The sequence below is a fragment of the Panthera onca genome, chromosome D3, assembly GCF_046562875.1.
Source record: "Panthera onca isolate mPanOnc1 chromosome D3, mPanOnc1 haplotype 2, whole genome shotgun sequence".
Classification (NCBI taxonomy): Eukaryota; Metazoa; Chordata; class Mammalia; order Carnivora; family Felidae; genus Panthera; species Panthera onca.
The window spans coordinates 895589-914766 of NC_138350.1; the positions used below are offsets into that span (position 1 = coordinate 895589).

At 62.1% G+C, this 19178-nt stretch overlaps 1 protein-coding gene across 13 annotated transcripts in view; it reads right to left on the reverse strand.

Moving 5' to 3' along the window:
- EP400 (E1A binding protein p400) overlaps nt 1–19178 on the reverse strand; it is a 97486-nt gene that overhangs the window by 4715 nt on the left and 73593 nt on the right. For 7 of the 13 annotated variants that reach the window (XM_078435964.2, XM_078435970.2, XM_078435969.2 and 4 more), the window contains 11 exons: nt 19007–19063; nt 16522–16600; nt 16129–16380; nt 15108–15156; nt 14924–15033; nt 10080–10287; nt 9754–9950; nt 7926–8144; nt 5960–6155; nt 5374–5498; nt 3349–3495 (listed from right to left, as the gene is read on the reverse strand). In XM_078435964.2, the coding sequence (XP_078292090.2) occupies nt 3349–3495; nt 5374–5498; nt 5960–6155; nt 7926–8144; nt 9754–9950; nt 10080–10287; nt 14924–15033; nt 15108–15156; nt 16129–16380; nt 16522–16600; nt 19007–19063 (1639 nt within the window). The remainder of the gene's footprint in view (nt 1–3348; nt 3496–5373; nt 5499–5959; nt 6156–7925; nt 8145–9753; nt 9951–10079; nt 10288–14923; nt 15034–15107; nt 15157–16128; nt 16381–16521; nt 16601–19006; nt 19064–19178) is intronic. The other 6 variants (XM_078435972.2, XM_078435971.2, XM_078435967.2 and 3 more) reach the window with 4 other exon arrangements.

A 19178-nucleotide genomic window follows, 5' to 3' on the forward strand; every position in this document is an offset into this window, starting at 1 on the left:
ATTCTGGAGCAAATGTGAAATTTCGTGACACACTTGTAAACGACAGAGCTCCAAGTAAATGCTGATTCTCATTATAAAACGTGAAATTATGCGGAGAGCACACACCAGTTCACTGTATTAAAAATCGTCACAGGATTTGCTGGGACAACGAACGCGCCCAAGTCCTCCGCAGCGCTGACCGGAAACAAAGACTCAGGCAGTTGGATGAGGGCCCCACTTGCACACAGCGGGCCGGGACTCCGTGGGCACACCACGAAAACACGGAGACCCCGTGGGTGACACGGACACATCTTAAATGCGTCCATGAACTTGACAGAGGCGAGGAAGTCCCGGTCCCAAACCGCGGCTGTGGTGGCACCCAGAGTGACGGGCGGAGGCGCTCACCCTGAGAGCACGTGCTCCGTGAGGAGGCCCCGCGGGGGATTCTCACGGTCGCCAGGGGCGCGGCAGACAAGGGGCCGAGTTCAGATCCATGGTCAGTGAGGCCCCCCTGTGGTTCCGTCACCGGGAGGGGATCTGCGAGGAAGCGCACCACCCGAGGCCCTGGTGCTGGCAGGGGAGGGGACCCAGGCGCAGAACCCGACTGACATTACCTGAGGGACACCGACCCTCAAGCCACAGCGGATCTGGCCCTGGCGGAGCCCCCGGGAGCCCAGCAGGAGCAGGAATCGGCCTGCAACCCAGAGCTCAAAGCAATCCCAAAGACGGGCTTCAAGGAGCTGGCTCACAAGAAGGTAACTACTATAAACACAGTTACTGAAACAACAGCAGCAAAGACATAAAAATAAAATCCTTAATTTAAATGTAGCTAATAAGGGATCTAATATAAAAAGCAAAAACGGAGGGGCACCTGGGTGGCTCAGTCGGTTTAAGCGTGCAACTTCAGCTCAGGTCATGACCTCACGGTCTGTGGGTTCAAGCCCTGTGTCGGGCTCCGGGCTGACAGCTCAGAGCCCGGAGCCTGCTTCAGATTCTGTGTCTCCCTCTCTCCCTCTGTCCCTCCTCCACTCACGCTCTGTCTCCCTCAAAAATAAACATTAAATTAAAAAAGAAAAAAAGCAAAAATGGAAAAAAACATAAGGAGAAGCGCACAAGCAGAGTGAGAGACTTTTAACACATCTGTGCAGTAACTGACAGAACAGGCATCGGTAAGGACGCAGAAGTCTGGAGCAACCCAAGTAGTAAACTTGACCCAGCGACAGGATGGCCTGACAACCGTGCCCGACACTGCCAGAGAGCCGGAATCGCTGGCGGACTGGATCTGGAGTGTGAGATCAAGAAAGGACAGCTGCTGTGGGTCTGGCCCAGGCAAGGCCGAAGGTCACGTGAGGCCAAGGCCCCGCAGAGGCCACACGTCTCCGGGGACCTGTCCAAAGGCGGTTAGGACCAGAGTCTGGAACAGGAGTAGCAATCGGCTGCAGGTGTGAATCTGGAGTCATGGGCACAGAGACAGAACCGGGGCGTCGAGACTGGGAGGGATCACCAAGGGAAGAAGTGCCTCTAAAAACACTTTTAAAACGCCACAGAAAAAAGGGAACAAAATTTCTAGCAAACTAGGTGAAGAAGAAAATTGTCTTGCTCTAACGAAGGATGATTTAACAAATCAGACTTGCAAAGATGATCACGTGAACAGATATGGCCGAGCCTCCCGTCCACTCCGTCGGGGCCTCTGCGGGCCTCACCGGCACAACAAAGCAGGAAGAAAGGGGCGGGGCAAGAGCAAGGCTCCGGCCACCACCCTGTGCGGGCCACGTGCCGGGGGACAAAGGAAGCGCAGGAGACCACGGGTGGACTGTCGAAGGAACAGGGCTTGATGGAGGCATCCGGATTCAAAGGTCAAGGTACAGAGACTGTGCAAGGCACAGACAGAAAACAGAGACTCAGAAACACAGGACTACAGAAGCATCAGAAATATTCACTAAGCAGGAACAAATACGATACAAGAGATACGACCTTCCTGGGAAAAAGTCAGAAAACCTAGTTAAAGGGCGTTAAAGAAGTTAAACAACAAAAGACACATCACGTTGGTGAATCTCCAGTCGAGGCTGCAGAGACATCAGCTTTCCCCCAGATTCGTCTACAGAGTCCAGGAATGCTGCACCCCGCTAATTTTAGCGTGCGTGTGCCAAAGCGAGCGGTTCCAGCGAGAATTCCAACAGCTGTGGCCGTGGCGTGTCAACTTCACCAGCTGACTCGAGCTGGGAAGCGCAGAGAGCCAAGCGCAGCAGGATGTCACCAGCGGGACGAGGTGGGGGGTCTGCCTCCCGGATGCCGAGCCTCTCTACGCCCGAGGGACGGACGCAGAGCGCGGTGCTGGAGAAGGCACCGTTTATGCCAGTGCCCCGCGACGGATCGGGGGAAAAATAGTGCCGAAAGTAACAGGGTGTTCTGATGGGAAAATGCAAACGAATCCCTGTTTGTCTACCACCTGGAAAAACACTTCCAACAAGGTTAAAAACCTAAGTGTGAATGAAAAACTACGAGGCTTGTAGAAGATAAGGGAAAGGAACGTCGGGACGTCTGGGAAGGGTTTCTTAAGCAAGACACAGAAAGCGCCATTCAGAAACAGGAAGACTGACGAGTCCCGGTACGTTAAAGTTAAGAACTTTCGCTCATCCGGAGACACCACGCCGTGAGTGCAAAGATCGGGCGCCGACGGCAACAGTACAGAGCCCCGAGGGCTAACAGCCAGGGTGGGAGCAGCGCTGGGAGAGCACGGGAACGGGCAGCGGCTCACAGAAGACGAGAGCCGCCGGTTCACGGGGTCCTGACAGGCGGAGCCGCGGCAGCCGCCGGAGGGACACGGCGGCACGCAGGCAGGCCGAGGCCAGGAGGAGGCCCGGGGGGCTGGGACCGCTGCAGAAGCCCGATGGACGCGCAACCCCCCCGACGCTGCTCCCCCACCCCGGGTGGCCGCGTGCGCGGCTCACGTGCGCGAAGCAGCCCCCCTGCTGAGGCCCGGCACGCGTCTCTGCGGCTCCTGCCGCCTTCCGTAAGCAGCCACGGGCCGGCGGCGAAGCCAGGAGCGGCCCACACGGCCGGCGGCAGCCGAGTGATGGCGCGTGCGGATGCGTCAAGCAGGAAGTTGACCGCTACCTCCCGGAGGAGCCTCACAGGCACGAAGGACGTCCCCGGAGCGTGACCTCAGCACGGCCCCCAAGCCACACCGCTGCGACCCCACAGGCGGCAAAGCCAGCGAGGCACGTCAGGGCACGGCCACCTCCGAGGAGCAGAGGCCCACCGTGCGGCCTTCGGGGTATCCGCCGGCGGTCACTCCGCGCCCCACGCATCCGACCAGCCTGTGCGCGCCCGGTGTTGCGCGGTCCCCGCATACGCGCTCCCGCTCACCTGGATCTGGGTCTGCACCTGCTGAGCCCCGGCCAGCTTCTGGGCCTGGGACATGGGTGTGGTAAGAAACTGGGTCTTGAGGGCTGGCTGGGTGGCATAGGTGACCTTCTGCGGCTGGCCCTGAGCAGCGATCTGCTGTGCGGCGATCTGGAGAGAGACGGCCCTAGGTCAGAGCCAGGCGAGGCCAGGCGTTGCCTCCTCGGGGCCAGCCGGGAGGGCCCCCGGCACCCCCGGCCCATGCTCCCGGCACGGCCCCGCCTGTGTGTCACCGGCCGTGCCCAAGCCCCCTGGGAGACCAGGCTGGGGCTCACCTTTACACCGTCTGTACGCCTGGCGTCGTGCCCGCTCCTCACGTCAGTGAGTGAACTTGACCACGATACAAAAAACACCCGCCTACGATTTCCTGAATCTAATTTTACGATTTGGGCACGTACCCAAAACCACTTGGCATAAAGGGCGAGAAACCTACACGCACGACCTTTGCAGGTTTAATCTCATTTCTAGTTTTCTCTGCCAGGAGCGAGGACTGTTCCCCAGGCCGTGCACACAGTCTACACGGTTGGTTTAGGAGGCCGTGGCCACCCATGGTATTCTTTAGTCTTTCGAGCCACACGAACATCAGACCGACGCTACAGCTAAGGCCCCCCGCCCCCCCTCCCCGCCCCAAGGTACACCAACCCTACAATGACACAGGCCCGACCACGGTGTCCTCGGCATCCTGGCGCCAGTGCCTCCCAGCGTGGCCGGCTCTGCGAGCGGCCCCGCCCTACACACCTATGGAGCCGAGTCCCAGGATGGCCCGAAAGGACCAGGGAGGGGACTCGGAGGGTCTCCTCCGAGGGGAGGACACAGCTCCCGGCGGTGGGTGTGCTGACTGCTCTGCAACCGAGACATACCTTTCTCGAAGGCCAACGGCTCCACCCACCTGGGAGGAAGGGGCAAGAGGTCCCGAGGGCACACATCTGGCACGTGGAGCGGCTGCTGCCAGGATGGCTCTTGCCCGAGCCACCCCCCCTCCGCCCCCTCTGCCCTCTTGAACGTGTCTGCCCTGGCACGCTCTAACCACGCCCCTGGCCGGCGCGGCCCCTTCCCTCTGCCGTCCCCACAGACACAACGGGGTCAGAGGCGGGCGGGGTCTCCGCCCCCAGCAGGCCCCTGGAAGCGGGACGGCGACACTCCGGGAAGAGCCGTCCGTCTGACACGTGTGCCGCACGCGGGACCCTGCGGTCCGACGGTCAGCTCTGCGACTCTGAGCAAGTCATTTCCTTTCTCTGAGCCTCAGTTTCCTCTGGGTAACACGCGCAGCCCTGCCCTGAAATCCGACACCGGAGCGACAGCCGCTCCCGTGCAGGAAAACAGCGGGTCTGACACGCACCCGGAGAACCAGAGTGTCATCGCCCACACGTCGGGCTGCGAGCTACCAGTGAGTACGCACAGCAGCCCAGCACCTCATTCTCGCCTCCTCTCAGTGGGGCGCCTGCACACTGCACGGCCTGGGGACCCGAATCCGCTCAGAGCTACGTGCTCGCACACTTGTGAGTCGGCGAGACGCTGACAGCGCTCCTTCCGGCAGGCCCCTCTCCCCTCAGCCCGCCACTCCCCTCACGGCACGCACGCACGCGTGTACAAACACACAAGGACACAGCCCCCGCCTGGCTCATCTGAGCACAAGGTCCGTCCGGTACACCGGGGCGCCAGGCACTCACACACGGAGAGCTACACCTCCACCCCTGAATCCTTCCGGCCCTTTCCCAGCCGTGCAATTCCACAGCCCGCTTCCCGGCTCCCCGCAGGCTCCTGGCACCCGGGGGTCCCCGTCCCGTAACCACACTCTCCCCGGGGAGGCCTCACAGCAGCTCCTACCCCGAGCCCCCCGCGCAGCCTGAGTGCACAGGCACGGGGTCGTCAGGCAGCGAGGCGAGGCGCGCAGCACCCTCCCGTCCCACGCACACGCCGTGCCCGGCGGCAGGGCCCGGCTCGGCGTGGAGACAGGGTGGCGGGAGAATCCCCGCAGGAAGCCGGTACCTTCTGCTGGACAGCCGCTGGGCCCGGGGCAGCCTGTGGCTGGATGGCTTTCTGCTGCTGCACGGCTTGCTGCTTCAGCTTCAGCAGCTGCTGGACGTGCACGGGCTGGGCCACGACGGTCTGTCCTGCGAACACGACCAAGTCCTTAGTCACAGAGCTCAGGAGGGGCGCGGGTCTCGGGGCTTCCCTGAAGCTCCCTGCATCTCCCTGAGCCGCCGGGTGGTTCAGACGGACGGCCGTCCCTGTAGAAAACCCCACGCGGGATCTGTGCGGGACAAACACGGCCACCCCACGGGTACGCTTACGTGGTTTCTGGGCTCATGAGGACGTTCACGTAAAGGTACGGGGAGCTCAGAACGTTAACGGTTAAATGAAGGGCCAAGCCTTGTACTTGGGAAGCCAAGGGGCACTCCGGCTGAAGGTGCATTGCCCTGACATGCTTGACGTGGGCGTCCAGCACGGAAGCCGGCAGGGCGGGTGGCCATCATGCCAGAGGACGCGCTGGCCCCGCTCGAGGCTCTAAGCGCAGCGGGGGGGGGGGGGGGGGGAGGGGGGGGGGGGACGAGGGGCCGCACAAGACAGGCACCTGCAGCTTTCTGCGGCTGCCCGATGGCCACACTGATCCCGGCAACGTTCATGGGCAGGGTCGTCACACCCGGCGAGGAGACCACGGCCGCAGGCACGGACACCACCGGAGGCTTCGCCAGCGCCACCTGGGCCGGCTGGGGCGCCTGAGCCTGCATCTGCCCTTGCGCCTGCAGCTGCGAAGGGGGAACCCGGGTCTAAACAATGAAAATAATGGGAGAGTCCAGAGATGTTCGGGACGGCACTCGTCTGTGCAAACGTTTCCCCACAAGAGGCCAAGCGGTGGGAAACGATTCACAAAGCGAAAAGGGGTTGTCGGCTGAAGGAACATACGGAGGCGTGGGCTCATCTACGCTTGACCCGCCACCGGCGAGCGCGGGGACGGGGGCTCCATGAGCCCCACGTGCTGCACACCCACACTCGCGATCAGACCCTGCCACGCAGCTCGCACCTGTGCCTCTCCGCCCCCGCTCCCCGGAGGAGCCCCGGCCTGCAGCGTCTGCTACACAAGCCGTCTCCCGCTCCTTCCGCTACGACTGAAGGCCGGCCTGCCGCCCCCTCCTGTGGCCCCTGCCGCACTCTTCCAGAAAGCTCTCCCACGGATCCCACCTGTTGCTACTCAGTCACCACGCTGCTACCGAGTGCTCGTCGATTATGTTGCATCTTCGGAGAGGAAAACAGATCCACTTTACCCGTGCAAGCACTCGGCTAACCCTAAACCTACACACACTTGAGTGTGAAAACCAGCGTTGAGCCCATGAGACGTTCTCACCTTCGTGACTTGCTGCGAAAGTGTGCAAGCGGGACGACTTGCACGTAGCTTGTGGTCGGTTTCTCTGCCTTTTGCCACATCATCGTCCAAAGCTGCGTGCTGTCCCAACGAGTGGGACGCCACTGCACTATTTGGTAAAGTCCCCAGTTAAGGGGGGCCTACGTCCCTCCTCTAACACGCCCGAAACGACAGGATTGTGCGCCCGGCACATGGTACTCCTCCTACTAGTTCTTTACAGGGAACAGACACAGGTCCCCGAGGTAAACTGGCGAGCAGTTTTTGGCCGAATCACTGGAACTCCCCCCAGAGTCGGAGCCGATCTCCCTCCGGCGACCCTGCAGGGGGCACGTGCCGCCTTCCCTACACCCTGGCCACCGCACGTGATCCCCACTCTTGTTTGAACTAAACGTTTCTTGTGAATACAGGCAGAACCACACTTGCCTTCCCGGTTCCCGTCCACTCCCACCCGTCTTGCGGCCTTGGAGCAGGCCTCGTGAGGCACACGCACAGCAGAGCCTGAGCACCCAGCCCGAGCCGCCCAGTGGCAGGCGACTAGCAGTACGATTTGGGCAAGTTACCTGAGCTGTGGGCCTCAGTCTGCACACCTGCACAGTTGAGTGCACACTCAAACCGCCCTACTCCTGCCTCAGCAGCAGCCTGCGAGCACTGATCACGTGAGAGGTCCAGGGCCTAGGGCGGCACCCGGCCCGGAGCAGGGTCCCTGCCGTTAGCGGTCACTAGGGCCAGAACGCGGGGCTCCCCAAGCAGGACACAGGCTCGCCTGATGGGACAGTGTCTGGCCCACAGCACATGAGACCCGCTCTTGCCGAATCTCACTCCTCTTCCCAGATGCTGATTTCACTGCGACTTTCTGCTCCCCTTCAGAAACCTCCAGCGTCTCTGGGCCGACGGAGCACAGGGACACCAGAGCCTGGTGTTCAGGCCTCGCCCACCTCCCGACACGGGCCTCGTCCCCAACAGAGCCTGGCCCTCCCTGCATCGTCTGGCTCACTCCCCGCCTCCTCCAGCTGCCCCGCCCGCCAAAGCTCTGGGCGGCGTGGGGAGGGAAGCGCACCTATCGCTCTCCTAGGAGGCCCGCCAGAACGCCTAGCGTCGGCCTGAGCAAGCAGTAACAGTCCACGTAAACGTTCAAAGACATTGCCTCGGAAAAACAAACGTATCAACTGGAACTTACGAGCCGGGCCACCTGGAGGTTGGCCACGGTGGTGCCCGTGAGCAGGGCTCCGGGCCGCGGGGCCGTGACCGTGGCCAGCTGGGGGCTCTGCTGCGGCGTGGGTGGCGGGGCCTGCACTTGCACTTGTGTGGCGGGCTGTGGGGGCCCTGGCGGGGCCTGCGGTGGGGGGGCCTGCTGGGGCAGCTGCAGTTTCTGCTTCTGCATTTTGATCAGATGTTCCTAAAACCCAGATAAAGTAGCTTTTCATCAATATTAGCCGCATTCCAAATCCATAAATCTTGGTTTCAAGTTACCGTTGAACTATCCATTAGACACCGAGGTAGACAGTTGCTAATACGCAATATGCAAACCACAATCTAGGGGCTTTCTGACATTTTTAGAAAATGTTCTTTTGTTAAAAACTAGCATTATTGACGCAAACCAGAAACAGTAATTCTGACAGATGAGTGAATTCACAGCAAGATTTCTTGGTTTCTCTCACTCGCAAACAAGTGACCTTAAATCTGTAGCCTATAAAATTTTTAAAGTCTTTAAATCATAATCCTTTTTGAACTTCTAAAGTCTATTAGGAGACGTGCATCAGCTCTCAACTTTTTGTTCGAAGTGTCTCCAAATGAATACCATCGATAAAAAAGTCTCACGCCTTTAAGTTAAAACATCAAGATGCCAAAACAGCCCAAAAACTATTTTACGGAGTCAATTTTCTTTTTAGAGAACTTACGCTGTGTAATTCCTATCAGATCTGTGTCTACATGGGGACAATGACAACAACTCTGAAATCGACTTCAGGGAGGGCAGGCTGCGCCCAGGCACAGGCAAACAAGTGAGTGATCGGGAGGCCCTGGCAGCCGTGGGCAGGCCCTCGTGTCCTGGGGAGAAGCAGGACATGGGGAGGAGGGAAGGCAGTGCGGGGGGTGGGGGTGGGGGTGGGGAGGGTGGGGGGGCGTGGGGGGTTGGGGAGAGGGAGCTGGGCCCAGTAACTTTCTAATTTAAGGGCCGTCCCCCAGACTTCTGCAGCAACAACCACGTTCTAGACCCGGGCTGTCCCCTTCGGTAGCCACAGAGCCCCTGACACGTGGCTGGCGCGACAGGAGCTCAGTGCTTTCTCTGGGATCACTTCTGGGCCTTCTGGCTATGATCGAGCGTGAATGCCGTATCAGGTGGCTCGTCCTTTCTCTGGTGCGCCCGGGGCCTCACTAGTGGAGCCTTGGCTGAGGGCTTGCACACACACACCCCCCCCCCCCCCCCCCCGCAGCCCTCCGGCATGCCTTCTTGCCCCTCTGCAAGCGAGAAGGGCAGGCCCAAGGTCGGGTACTTACTGTGGCAGGCCCGGGAACTAGCTGGAACTCTAAAACACTGTCTTGTTTCTAGCAGTTCTCTCTACTCACTACCCGTGCCAAGCAATGGCGCTCTTCCAATGTGGCAGATACAGTATCTCCCTTCAAAGTGAACGTATTTTTGTACACGACTGCACAGGTGGTGCAGAGCGGCAAAAATCAGGAACGTCAGGACTCAAATCACTTTGAGGAACAACACCGCCCATGCGCTACGCGTCACCATTTTCTCTGGCTGGGGACGGAACTTCTACTTCGGAGCCTGAACTGCGGCGCGGAGCGCCAGAACGCGAGCGGGAAGACACGTCTCCAGAGCGCTGTGACCAGGCCGCTCACACGACCGTGGGGGGGCGCCGTACGGAGAGTGGTTGTTAAAGACGAGACAAGCACGCCTCCCCCAAAGACCACAGCGGATCCGTGCAAAACACACTCGGAGGTAAACGACAAGGCGAGGCATCGGATGGCGTGCGTGCGGTTCCCCGCAAGATACTCACCGGGGTCAGCTTGCCGACAGCTTTGATCTGCGCCGGCGACTGGGCCTGGCCCTGGATCTGCGGGACCTGCACCTGGGAGGGCGGCGGCGGCGGCGGCGGCTGCGGCTGCTGCTGCTGCTGCTGCTGCTGCTGCTGCTGCCTGAGCAGCTGGAAGTGTGCGGGCGTGATGGCCTTCCCGGGCAGCTGCACCCCTGCGGCTGGAGAGGGGCTCCGTCAGACCTCGCGCGCACACGGCCCTCCCCTCCTCCCGTGACAAACGGCCGCTCGAGGTCCCGGCTCGGTTTGACGGTGAGAAGGGTCACACGGGAAACCGAACCCGCCTTTACCTTGGGACACCTGAGTCACCAGAGACCGGGTCGGGGTCTGCACCGGGGTCAGGCTGGTGGTGACCACGGCCGAGGCTGTCACAGAGGTAACCGCGCGAACGCTCTGGGTGGGTGCCAGGGACACCAGGTCGGACGAGGCCGTGGCCGGGGAGCCGACCGCTCGCGGCTGGGTGTGGACCACCTGGGCGGGAGCAGGGCCTCCAGAGGTCTGCAAGAGGCGACGGGGGGAGGCCGTCAGGTCACTCGGCACTTTTCTCTTTTCTCGGTCGTGGGAGGCAGAGGACCCCAATCTCCGAACCCAAGAAAATGGAGCGCTTCCCGGATCTCAGCGGCCTGACAGGCTGAACGTGCCGACGGAGACAGTTCCACTGAAGCGGGTCGGTTAACCACAGAAAACCAGTTTGAGACGCCGGTGCTCCCGTCCCCGCTGTCCTCAAAGACTCTCGTCCCCGGGACACTGTGAGGTTTGGGCCAGCCTCCAGACGACGGTGCTCACTCCCCAGACACGCCGAGCTTCTCCCGCCCCCGCACAGGCGCTGCCGCTCCCCGCGCCCCGCGCCCCACACGTGGACCCTCGGAGCCACGGCCGCCCGCATCCCGCCACGGGCAGTGGGCACGCCCCACCGACTCCCCTGGTCCCTGCCGGCCCCGCGGTGCGGACGGCCGCCCCGTCCCCGTCCCCGCGCGCGGACCCGGCACCACGCTCTGTGCTTCCCGGGCGGCCATCCGGCTCCACGCGCCTCGACCCTGCTCTCCCGCCTTCCCTCACAGCACGTCTCTCTCTGCTGCTCTTCCCTCCCGAGCACGGGAGTCACGCTCGCATTCCTTTGGTGGCTCCGTTACAATTACCCCGTGAACGCTTGCTAGGGTCTCCTCTACGGCGGCACACCCGCGCTCCTCCTGAGAGACCGCAGAGCGTCTCGGCCCCTCGGTCCCCCGCCGGCTCACGCGCCGCTGTCCCCGCGCGTGGTCCCTGCTGTTGGCCCCGCGCGGAGTCGCAGTCGGGTCGGCGTCCGCCCCGCTCCTCACGCCTTCCGTCTGTCGACAGCCGCCTTCTGCCTCAAGCGTGCTTCATCCGGCAAGGGCCCACCGGCCGGGACCCGTCTTCGTCTGGGAACGCCACGTTACCCTCGTTCTCCTAAGTTTTCCCGGAAGAGACGGAACACCAGAGGCGGCGTCACCGCCACTAGCGCATCCTGTCATCCCAGCAGCTCCCGGCCTCACGGCCGGCGAGAAGAAAACCGCCCCCGGAGGCGGCGTGCCGGGCTCGGGCTGCTTTCACGTCTCTCTGCGGCCGGCCCCGTGCGGGCGCGGGCCCCGTCCCGTGGTCCCACGGCGGGCTGCGCGGGGACGGGTCGGGATTTCCGTAAGTACGGGTCGGTGCCGTCGCTCGGTTCTGGAAAACTCGCATCCTCAAATGCTGCTTTTGCCCGCCCTCCTCCCTGTCTGGACCCCACTGCACCACAGGCTCCCGGTCGGTCTTCGGCGGCCTCGCGCGCTCTTTCGCGCACTCCCTGCTGTCGCCCACACGGCACTGGGCGGGACTCCTCTTCCGGCTAATGCTCCCAACTGTGTGTAAACACGCTGTACCCGTTACCAGAGTTTTTCTTCTTTTCAATCCTGGTGACCGTATTTCTCCTTCCCGGACGTTCTCTACGGTGAACCTTGGACGGGTGTGGGGGCCACAGGCGCCAAAGCCCCTGCACAGTTGGAAACCCACAACTGTGCCCTAAAACTTGACTACTACCCTCCGGCTGACAGAGGACAGACTTGGGACTCCAACTCTGGAGGGAGAGAGGCCCCGCCCTGCGCCGCCCCTGCGGGCAGCACGAGGGCGGAGGGAAGCTGGGGTTCACTTCTGGCTCGGCTGCGCGTCCCGGGAAGAGCCGCCGGGCTCCCGGCCCACGGGGTCGGCACCTCCGTCCAGACTCCCCAGGGGTGAGCGAGCTTCAGGCTCACACGGGGTCCCCTGTCCGGCGACACGGGGGAGAAGCACCGCAAGGCAGACACCACGTCGGTGCAGTTTCTCTGCGTTTCTTCCTCCTCAGACTTTGCCCCGATACGTTTCTCGTCAGCTCCTTAAAACTTTTAAAGAGACGACGAGTCTTCTGTATCCGATGGTTCTGATGCATTTCGTTAGAGAGCAGCGTAAGTAACAGGCCTGACCTCATTACCAGAAACAGAAGCCCGTTCCTGGACTTCTGGGACGGTCTTCCCTCTGCCCTTTTCTTCTCGGGTCCCATCCTGCGACACACGCAGCGTCACGGGAACTGTCCTAGAGCACACCTCTGCTCAGGCACTTCCCAGGGCTCCCGGCTGCCGGCGAACAAACCCATATCCTTCAGCCAGACACACAAACCCTAAGACAGGTGAGCTCAACGTCCCACGGTGCGAGCGCGCAGGGCCCCTCTGGGAGGGGGATCCCTGCCTCCGTTCAGACGTCTGTTTGTGCCCCCTGAACAGAACCACCCGCCGGGCCCCGTACACGCCTTCCCAGTGCCGAAGAGTCGCGTGCGTGGACGACGTCGTCCCGTCCTCTGGAAGCTCAGAGAGGCCTCCCTGGTACCTGTCGCTCTTGGGCGGTCCCGCCGCAGGTCTCTCAGAGCCCTGGGAAGTACGCCGCGTGGGACTCCAATTTCTACTCCCACGTCGCCACAAAGAGTATCTCGTCTCTGAGAGCTACTCAAGAAACACGTCACGGATGGATTACTTTACCTCCTATAAACGTCAAACGTAGAAACGGGTCTTTTTCAAAACAGGACAAGTGCAACGACTTGGGTGTCCACCCTCACACCAGGAGGCTACTGGCCACGCAGGACATTCGTAACGCCACACGCCCAGCCACTGGCTGCGGTTATTTATTAAGACGCTAAATCAAAAGTGCTTTATTGCAAAGCATGAAGAAAAATAAGTAAAGTAATCCTAAATGACACGCTAGAAAAACTTCTCATTTATGCCGTAGCACAGACAGTACAACTCTCCCGTTTCCGGTATACGAACCTATGAGTGTTCACAGGTGCATGTGGCCAAGCAGCCACCGCAATCTAGATACGGATCGTATTGTCTCCTGTCTCTACCGTTTTGCCTTTCCCACGTTACTTAAACGTGAGGCCTTCTGAAATGCTGCTCACTGGCAAACCTTGTCACGCGGGCCAGCAGCCCACTGTGCACGGCGGGGTGTTCCTAGAGGGAGCGGACGTGCCAGCGGGCCCTCCCATCCATTCACGGCTGAAAGTCCTGGGGTCGCTTCCTCTCCGAGTGGCTATGAACGAAGCCCCCTGCACGCACTCACACTCAGGCTTTCCGTGCAGAAGCGTGCTTTCGCTTCCCTGGGGGAAATCCTAGGCGTGGAGGTGCGAGGCTGTGCGGCAGGCCGCCTCCCCGCATCTCCCACACGACGCTAAGACCCCGCCATCAGCAGCGCGAGCTCCAGGCGGGCGGCCAGGTCTGGTTTCTAAAGCCGCGCTCAGAGACACGCCGGCACACCTCACTGGGCCCTTCGCCTGCTTTTCCCCGAGGACTAACAACGTCCAACCCCTGTCCACGTCTGTTGTCCCTGCTTCTTCTTCGGGGAGGTGACTGCTCAGATCTGTGGTCCGCTGTGTGAAATTGTTTTCTTACTGCAGACTCCTCATTCGATCCACAAACCGGTCCTTTACCACACGTGGCCAACAAGCATTTTCCAAGCTTTCCATTTTCTTAATATATTTCAAGCACCAGATGCTGACTTTCATGAAGGCTAACTTTTGGTCTCCGTCCAAAGCAAGGGAGCAAAGCTGTTCTCCCAGGGTTTCCGTGTACGGGTCCTTCTGTTTCGGGTTTTACGTTGGGGTGTACCATCACCTCGGGTGACTCCTCGTACCCGGCGGGGGCCCGGCTCGTGCTCTCGCAGGCCTCCCAGCGCCACTCGTCGAGAAGACCAGGCTCTCCCCTTGTGACCCCCTGGCGCTCTCCATGGAAACCAACGCCCATGCGCACGTGGGTCTCTTTCGGGACTCGGTACCCCATTCTGCGGAGCTGTACCTGCCCTGCCACCGCCACCTTGTCTCGATCACTACAGCAGCACCTTTCGTAGGAGACACTTTCAAAACCAAGAGGGACAATACTCTACTTGTCGGGGCACTGCTCGCGCAGGGCACGTGCTGTCTTTGGACACGTGACTAAACTGGAAACGGAGATGTAAGTCGAGCCTCCTCAGTCTCGCTTATTTTTGTCATTTACAGTGAAGCACCAGAAGCAAGGAGGTGGCCAGACACGGCGTGTGTCTTGGTGAGTGCAAGGTCTCCCGGTTCTGCGCTCAGAGGGTCTCACGGCCCCACGGCTTTCCCTCTGCCCGCTTCCCACGCACAGGTCTGGCCGCCCCACGAGCTGACCACGCCTCCTGCGCTTCGCACGCCCACCTGTACGGTTCCCCCAAGAGTGGCCATCTCTGAGGCCCCACGTCCCCCCAAGCGAATCTGTCACGGTACATGAGGCGCCCCCGTCAGTGGAGTCTGCGACCCAGCCTCACGACCCGCCTTTCTCCTCCCACAACCGCTACAGGGATTTCAACACACGCCCTCAGCAAGCACACCGCAGATGCCGTTCCCTGAACACTTACATCATCTTAGGAAATTCAAGCTGGGTCGGAACTTTCTGCCCCACTGGGATATTTCTTTAAAAAGCAAACAACTTTTGGGGCAACCCCTGGCTTAGTCAGTACAGCCCCTGATCTTGGGACTGTGAGTTCAATCCCCACATTCGGTGTAAAGATTACTTTAAAACAATAAATAAATACAAACAAGCTCCGCGGGGTCCTAAGTCACACGTGCTACCGAAGGTACCCGTGCGCAGGGACAACTCACGGTCAAGGCTCCCGGTGCCACCGGTGAAGCGAGACGCTTATTAATTGACTGGAAGGTGGCGGCAGGGACGCCCGCGATGGTGTTCACGATGACGTTTCCACTCACTGTGCCTGAGGGGAGAGACCTGTGAGGCAGGAGCACGGGGATGCAGGGAGTTCTCATGGGGGCGTCTCTGACCCCTTACCTGTGGGCATGCTTGTCCCCGTGACGGACGTTTTAATGGCTCCCGCCTGCTGAAAGCAAAAGCATCTGGATTTCAGGACAAATTCTTCCCTGCGTCAAACCTCCGAGTGTTTCCACTTCATCGGAATCATCCAAACGCGTGCCTAGTTCCACAGCCCCACGGCCCCACGGCCGACTCCTGCCCCCTTCCTCCGGGGCCCCGGCCACACCAGCCGTCCCGACCCCCACCATCGCTGAGCCCGAGGCTCCATGCTAGCTGCTGCCCGCTCTCTCCCCACAGACTGCTGTCACAAGGGCCGCACGCAGAGTCCCTCCCCCACCACCCACCGCTGTGCCCTTGGGGCCACGGGAGCAGGGGCTCCGTGAGCGAGTGAGCTTTCTGACGGAGGAACCGTCCAGGTCACACGACAAGCCCACCACAGCGGACGCAGCTACAGACGAGGACCCACGGCCCCCACGCCCGGCAGTGGCGCTTCCCAAAAAGGTCCAGGCGTTCTCCCCACGTGTGACTACAGTGTCCACACCGCATGGGGACAGGCCACGTGGGCGCACACGGTGAGGAGCACACCGGAGCATGATGACAGCAGCACAGGACATGTGGGATCACGAGTCAGCCTTTCTTTCCCTGTTCCGTGCGTCACTGTACCCCTCTCCCTGACGGGCACCGGAGACCCGTGCGCACGTGTGTGCGGGAACACGCCCACACGGGCACCGAGGCAAGGCCTGAGGGTCGGGACAAGGGAGTCTGCATGGTGACACCAATGGTCCCCGTGCCTCCGTGGGCCCTCACAGCGACACCTCACTCGGCCCAGCCCCAAACTTCCCGGCTGCCTCCACCTCCCACCCTGCCCGACAGCCCAGCCACAGAGCCCGGCGCGGGCGGAGCGCGGCTGAGGGCGCCCCCTGTGGCTGCACGCTCCCGCCGGGGCAAAGCTGGGCCTTCCGCCTCCTGAGTAAGCCGTGCTTGTGTCTAAACAGACCCTCCGCACCGACCCCGTCTCCAGGGAGAGGTGTCCCCTCACCAGCACGGCGGCGCTGCCCACTGTCGTGATGGCCGGGGGCACCTTCGGCGGGGGCTGCGCGGGCTGTGCCTGGGGCTGCGCCTGGGCCTGCGGCTGGACGGCCGGTGGCCCTGGGGGCTGCTGGCCACCCGCTGCCTGGGGCTGGGGCAGAGGCGGGGGTGGCTGCTGGGGCGGCGGGGGCTGCGGCTGCGGTGGGGGCGGCGGGGGCTGCGCCACGGGTGGCTGCTGCGCCTTCTGCTGATCGGCCAACGCCTGCAGAGGCGGAGAGGAGAGGAGAGGAGAGGAGAGGAGAAGAGAGGAGAGGAGAGGAGAGGAGAGGAGCGGAGCCGTGGGGAGGAGCCCGCCCCCCACGCCCCCCACCCTGGCCCCACCCGGGGGCCCCGGCATCCACACCTTCTTCTCTTTGGCGATACGCTCTGCTCGAAGAGATGCAACCTGAATGGGAGGCAGCGGTTTGTCATAGTTGATGCCGCTGAAACACAAAAGCAGATGAGGAAGATAAACGGACACGCTCGGGGGGAGCGGAGTACTCCAGAAAGGCAGGGGGGCTCTCACCGCCTGAGCAGCCAGGTGCCAGGAGGCCGCTCTGGCCAAGCCCCCTCGCAAGAAAAAAAGCTGCAGGAGTCGTCCAAGACCACGTCTCCCGTTCCCTTTCCACAGAGAACCTTCCAGGAGGCAGGTCTGCTCTACCACAGCGGCAGCCGGTACAGTGCCCGGTACATCGGGGGACTGAAACGTGTGCGTGCGCCCCACGGCTAACCACCTGCTCCAGGCGGGCCTCCCCTCCCCCAACCAGCAGAGCCATCAGTAGCCCTGTGTCCCCAGGCCCCACTCCGGCCCTCCAGATGTCCCCCTGTGTCCACGACAACTAACATCAGGGCCTAGCGCCGCCCACACCCCCGGCTGGCCTCCCAATGGCTCCAGGCTGACCGGCAAAGGCCAGGGGGAGCCCAGGGGGAGCCCAGGGGGAGCCCAGGGGGAGGGTGGGCCCCCTCAGAGCCCTCCCCATCCTGAGCCCTTGCTCCTGGGGGGGTGCCCCCCAGTTACTATTCCCTCCCCATCTCCTCGACGCCTGCTGTCACAGAGAGACCAGCTTTGTTTCAAGCCTCAAGGACGCCCTCCCCGTTTCTGGGCCTTCCCTAGCAAGGCCCGGGCTGTGCCGCACCTATCGGGTGCCCCTGCACGTCAGCCCCTCAATGCCCCCATGCTCGTGCCAGCCCGCTCGGGACGTCTCACCAGATCCCACCGCCCTGCCCCTGCTCTCACGTGATCACCTGGGCCTTCCTCTGGCGGTGGTCCCTCCTGCACACAGGGCTCCCCGGGCCAGCCGGCTCCAGGCGGGGCCCCCACAGCTCGTCCTCCCCTGGGCCGCTGGCCCGGCCCCGGCTCCTTGCGGACCCTCACCCTCCGCCGCCACAAGACTCCAAGAGGACAGCCAGCTGCGGGCCCGCATGCCGGCCTCTCCTCTCCCCTCACCCCCACCTTCTAGCCCTGTCTACACGGGGCCCGTTCCTCTGACCTGAGCCAGACACAGAAACTGACTTGAGCCCCCAAGACCCCCAGGCCAGTGTTTGCCTCACCCCAGCCAGGCTTTCACACTGAACAGCCTCGTCCGCCCGGGCACCCCCGAAATGCCCACCTTCCCGCTTGCCCTGCTCCCCTACCTCGGAGCCACCCGGGCCCCCTCGTGCTCGTCCTGCAGACCTGCCTCGTAACCCGTCTCCCTCAGCCCCACGACGGGTGACCTAACATGCCCTCGCATCGGAGCGACATCCAGCAGGAGCACCCCCGGTCCCCTCTGCCAGGCTGTTTCATGCCGTCTGTCTGTGGGACAGACCTTCCACCTCCATAAGATCAGTCTGAGTTTGTTGCAGGCACACCAAACAAGATAAGAACGTGCCCTCCTGCTCGCTGACGAACCGCTGGGCCCAGCACAGCGCCAGGCACACAGCGTGTCAGTAAATGGTCCGTCGCGGGGATCGATCCGCTAATTTAATCTACAAACACGTACCGTGCCAGCTCTGTAACCCAGACCCCAGAACCCCTACGTCCACAGACACACGGGCGCTACACAACTCGAGTACAGAAGGTGGAGGCGGTCTGCACTGTGAAGAAACACAAAGGACCACGGTCTGACTGTCGGCAAGGGGGGAAAGGTGGCGTGCGAGGGGGGGCCCGGGCACCGGCCACGCGGACATTCAGGGAAACCGTCCCGGGACCAGGAGGCGGGGAGCATCCTGCGGAGGCCAGGCCCGCAGAGCGGCCAGGACGAGCTGCCGGGGTCTCAGGGGAGACGGGCCAGCTCGGGACCACGCTGACAGCGGGTAAGGAGGAAGCCGGGCCCGTGGTATGCTGCAGACCGTCGCCCGGACAACCAGGAAGGCTGGGCCCAGGTGGGCACCCAGGCTTCATCTAGACACATGCTCCCTCGTCGTAAACCGTCCGACGCTCGGGAAGCAAGGGGAGCCTGTGCCGAACACCCGGACAGCCGCATGCAGACCCCGACCTGACCTCACCGCCCCTGCCCACCCCCTCCGGTCCGTCCTTTGTTCTCTTTTGCTCACTCACAGAGCAGGTACGTTCGCCCCGACGCCCGGGGTACTTTCCGGGCAGAACACGACGTATGCCGGGATAGGGGCGGGTACGGCTGAGAGGGGACAAAGCCCCTAGCGCTGCCCTGCCCGTCCGCCAGCGTACCCCGCAGGCTGCAGGCAGGGACAGACTCTTGTCACGGGAACGCCACGCGGGCAGTCGCTGGAGATGACCAGCCGCCGCCCGGACGCGTCGTCTGCACGATTCACTGACCGCGCTGAGTCGAGGGGAACGTGAAAACAAAGACGTTTCACATAACGAAAACGTGTCACAGATACAAAAATACCTTTCTGCCAACACGGAGGCGTGCTTGGGGTTTTTCTGAAAGGGATTCATGCCGAGCCTGCAGCACAGAAAGGAGACGACGGTTACCAGCGAGGACCGCCTGCGGGAGGATGCTCGCGGCAGGCCGCGCACACTGGCTCCGTCACGGGCGGAAAGGGGAGCTCGGGGAGCAT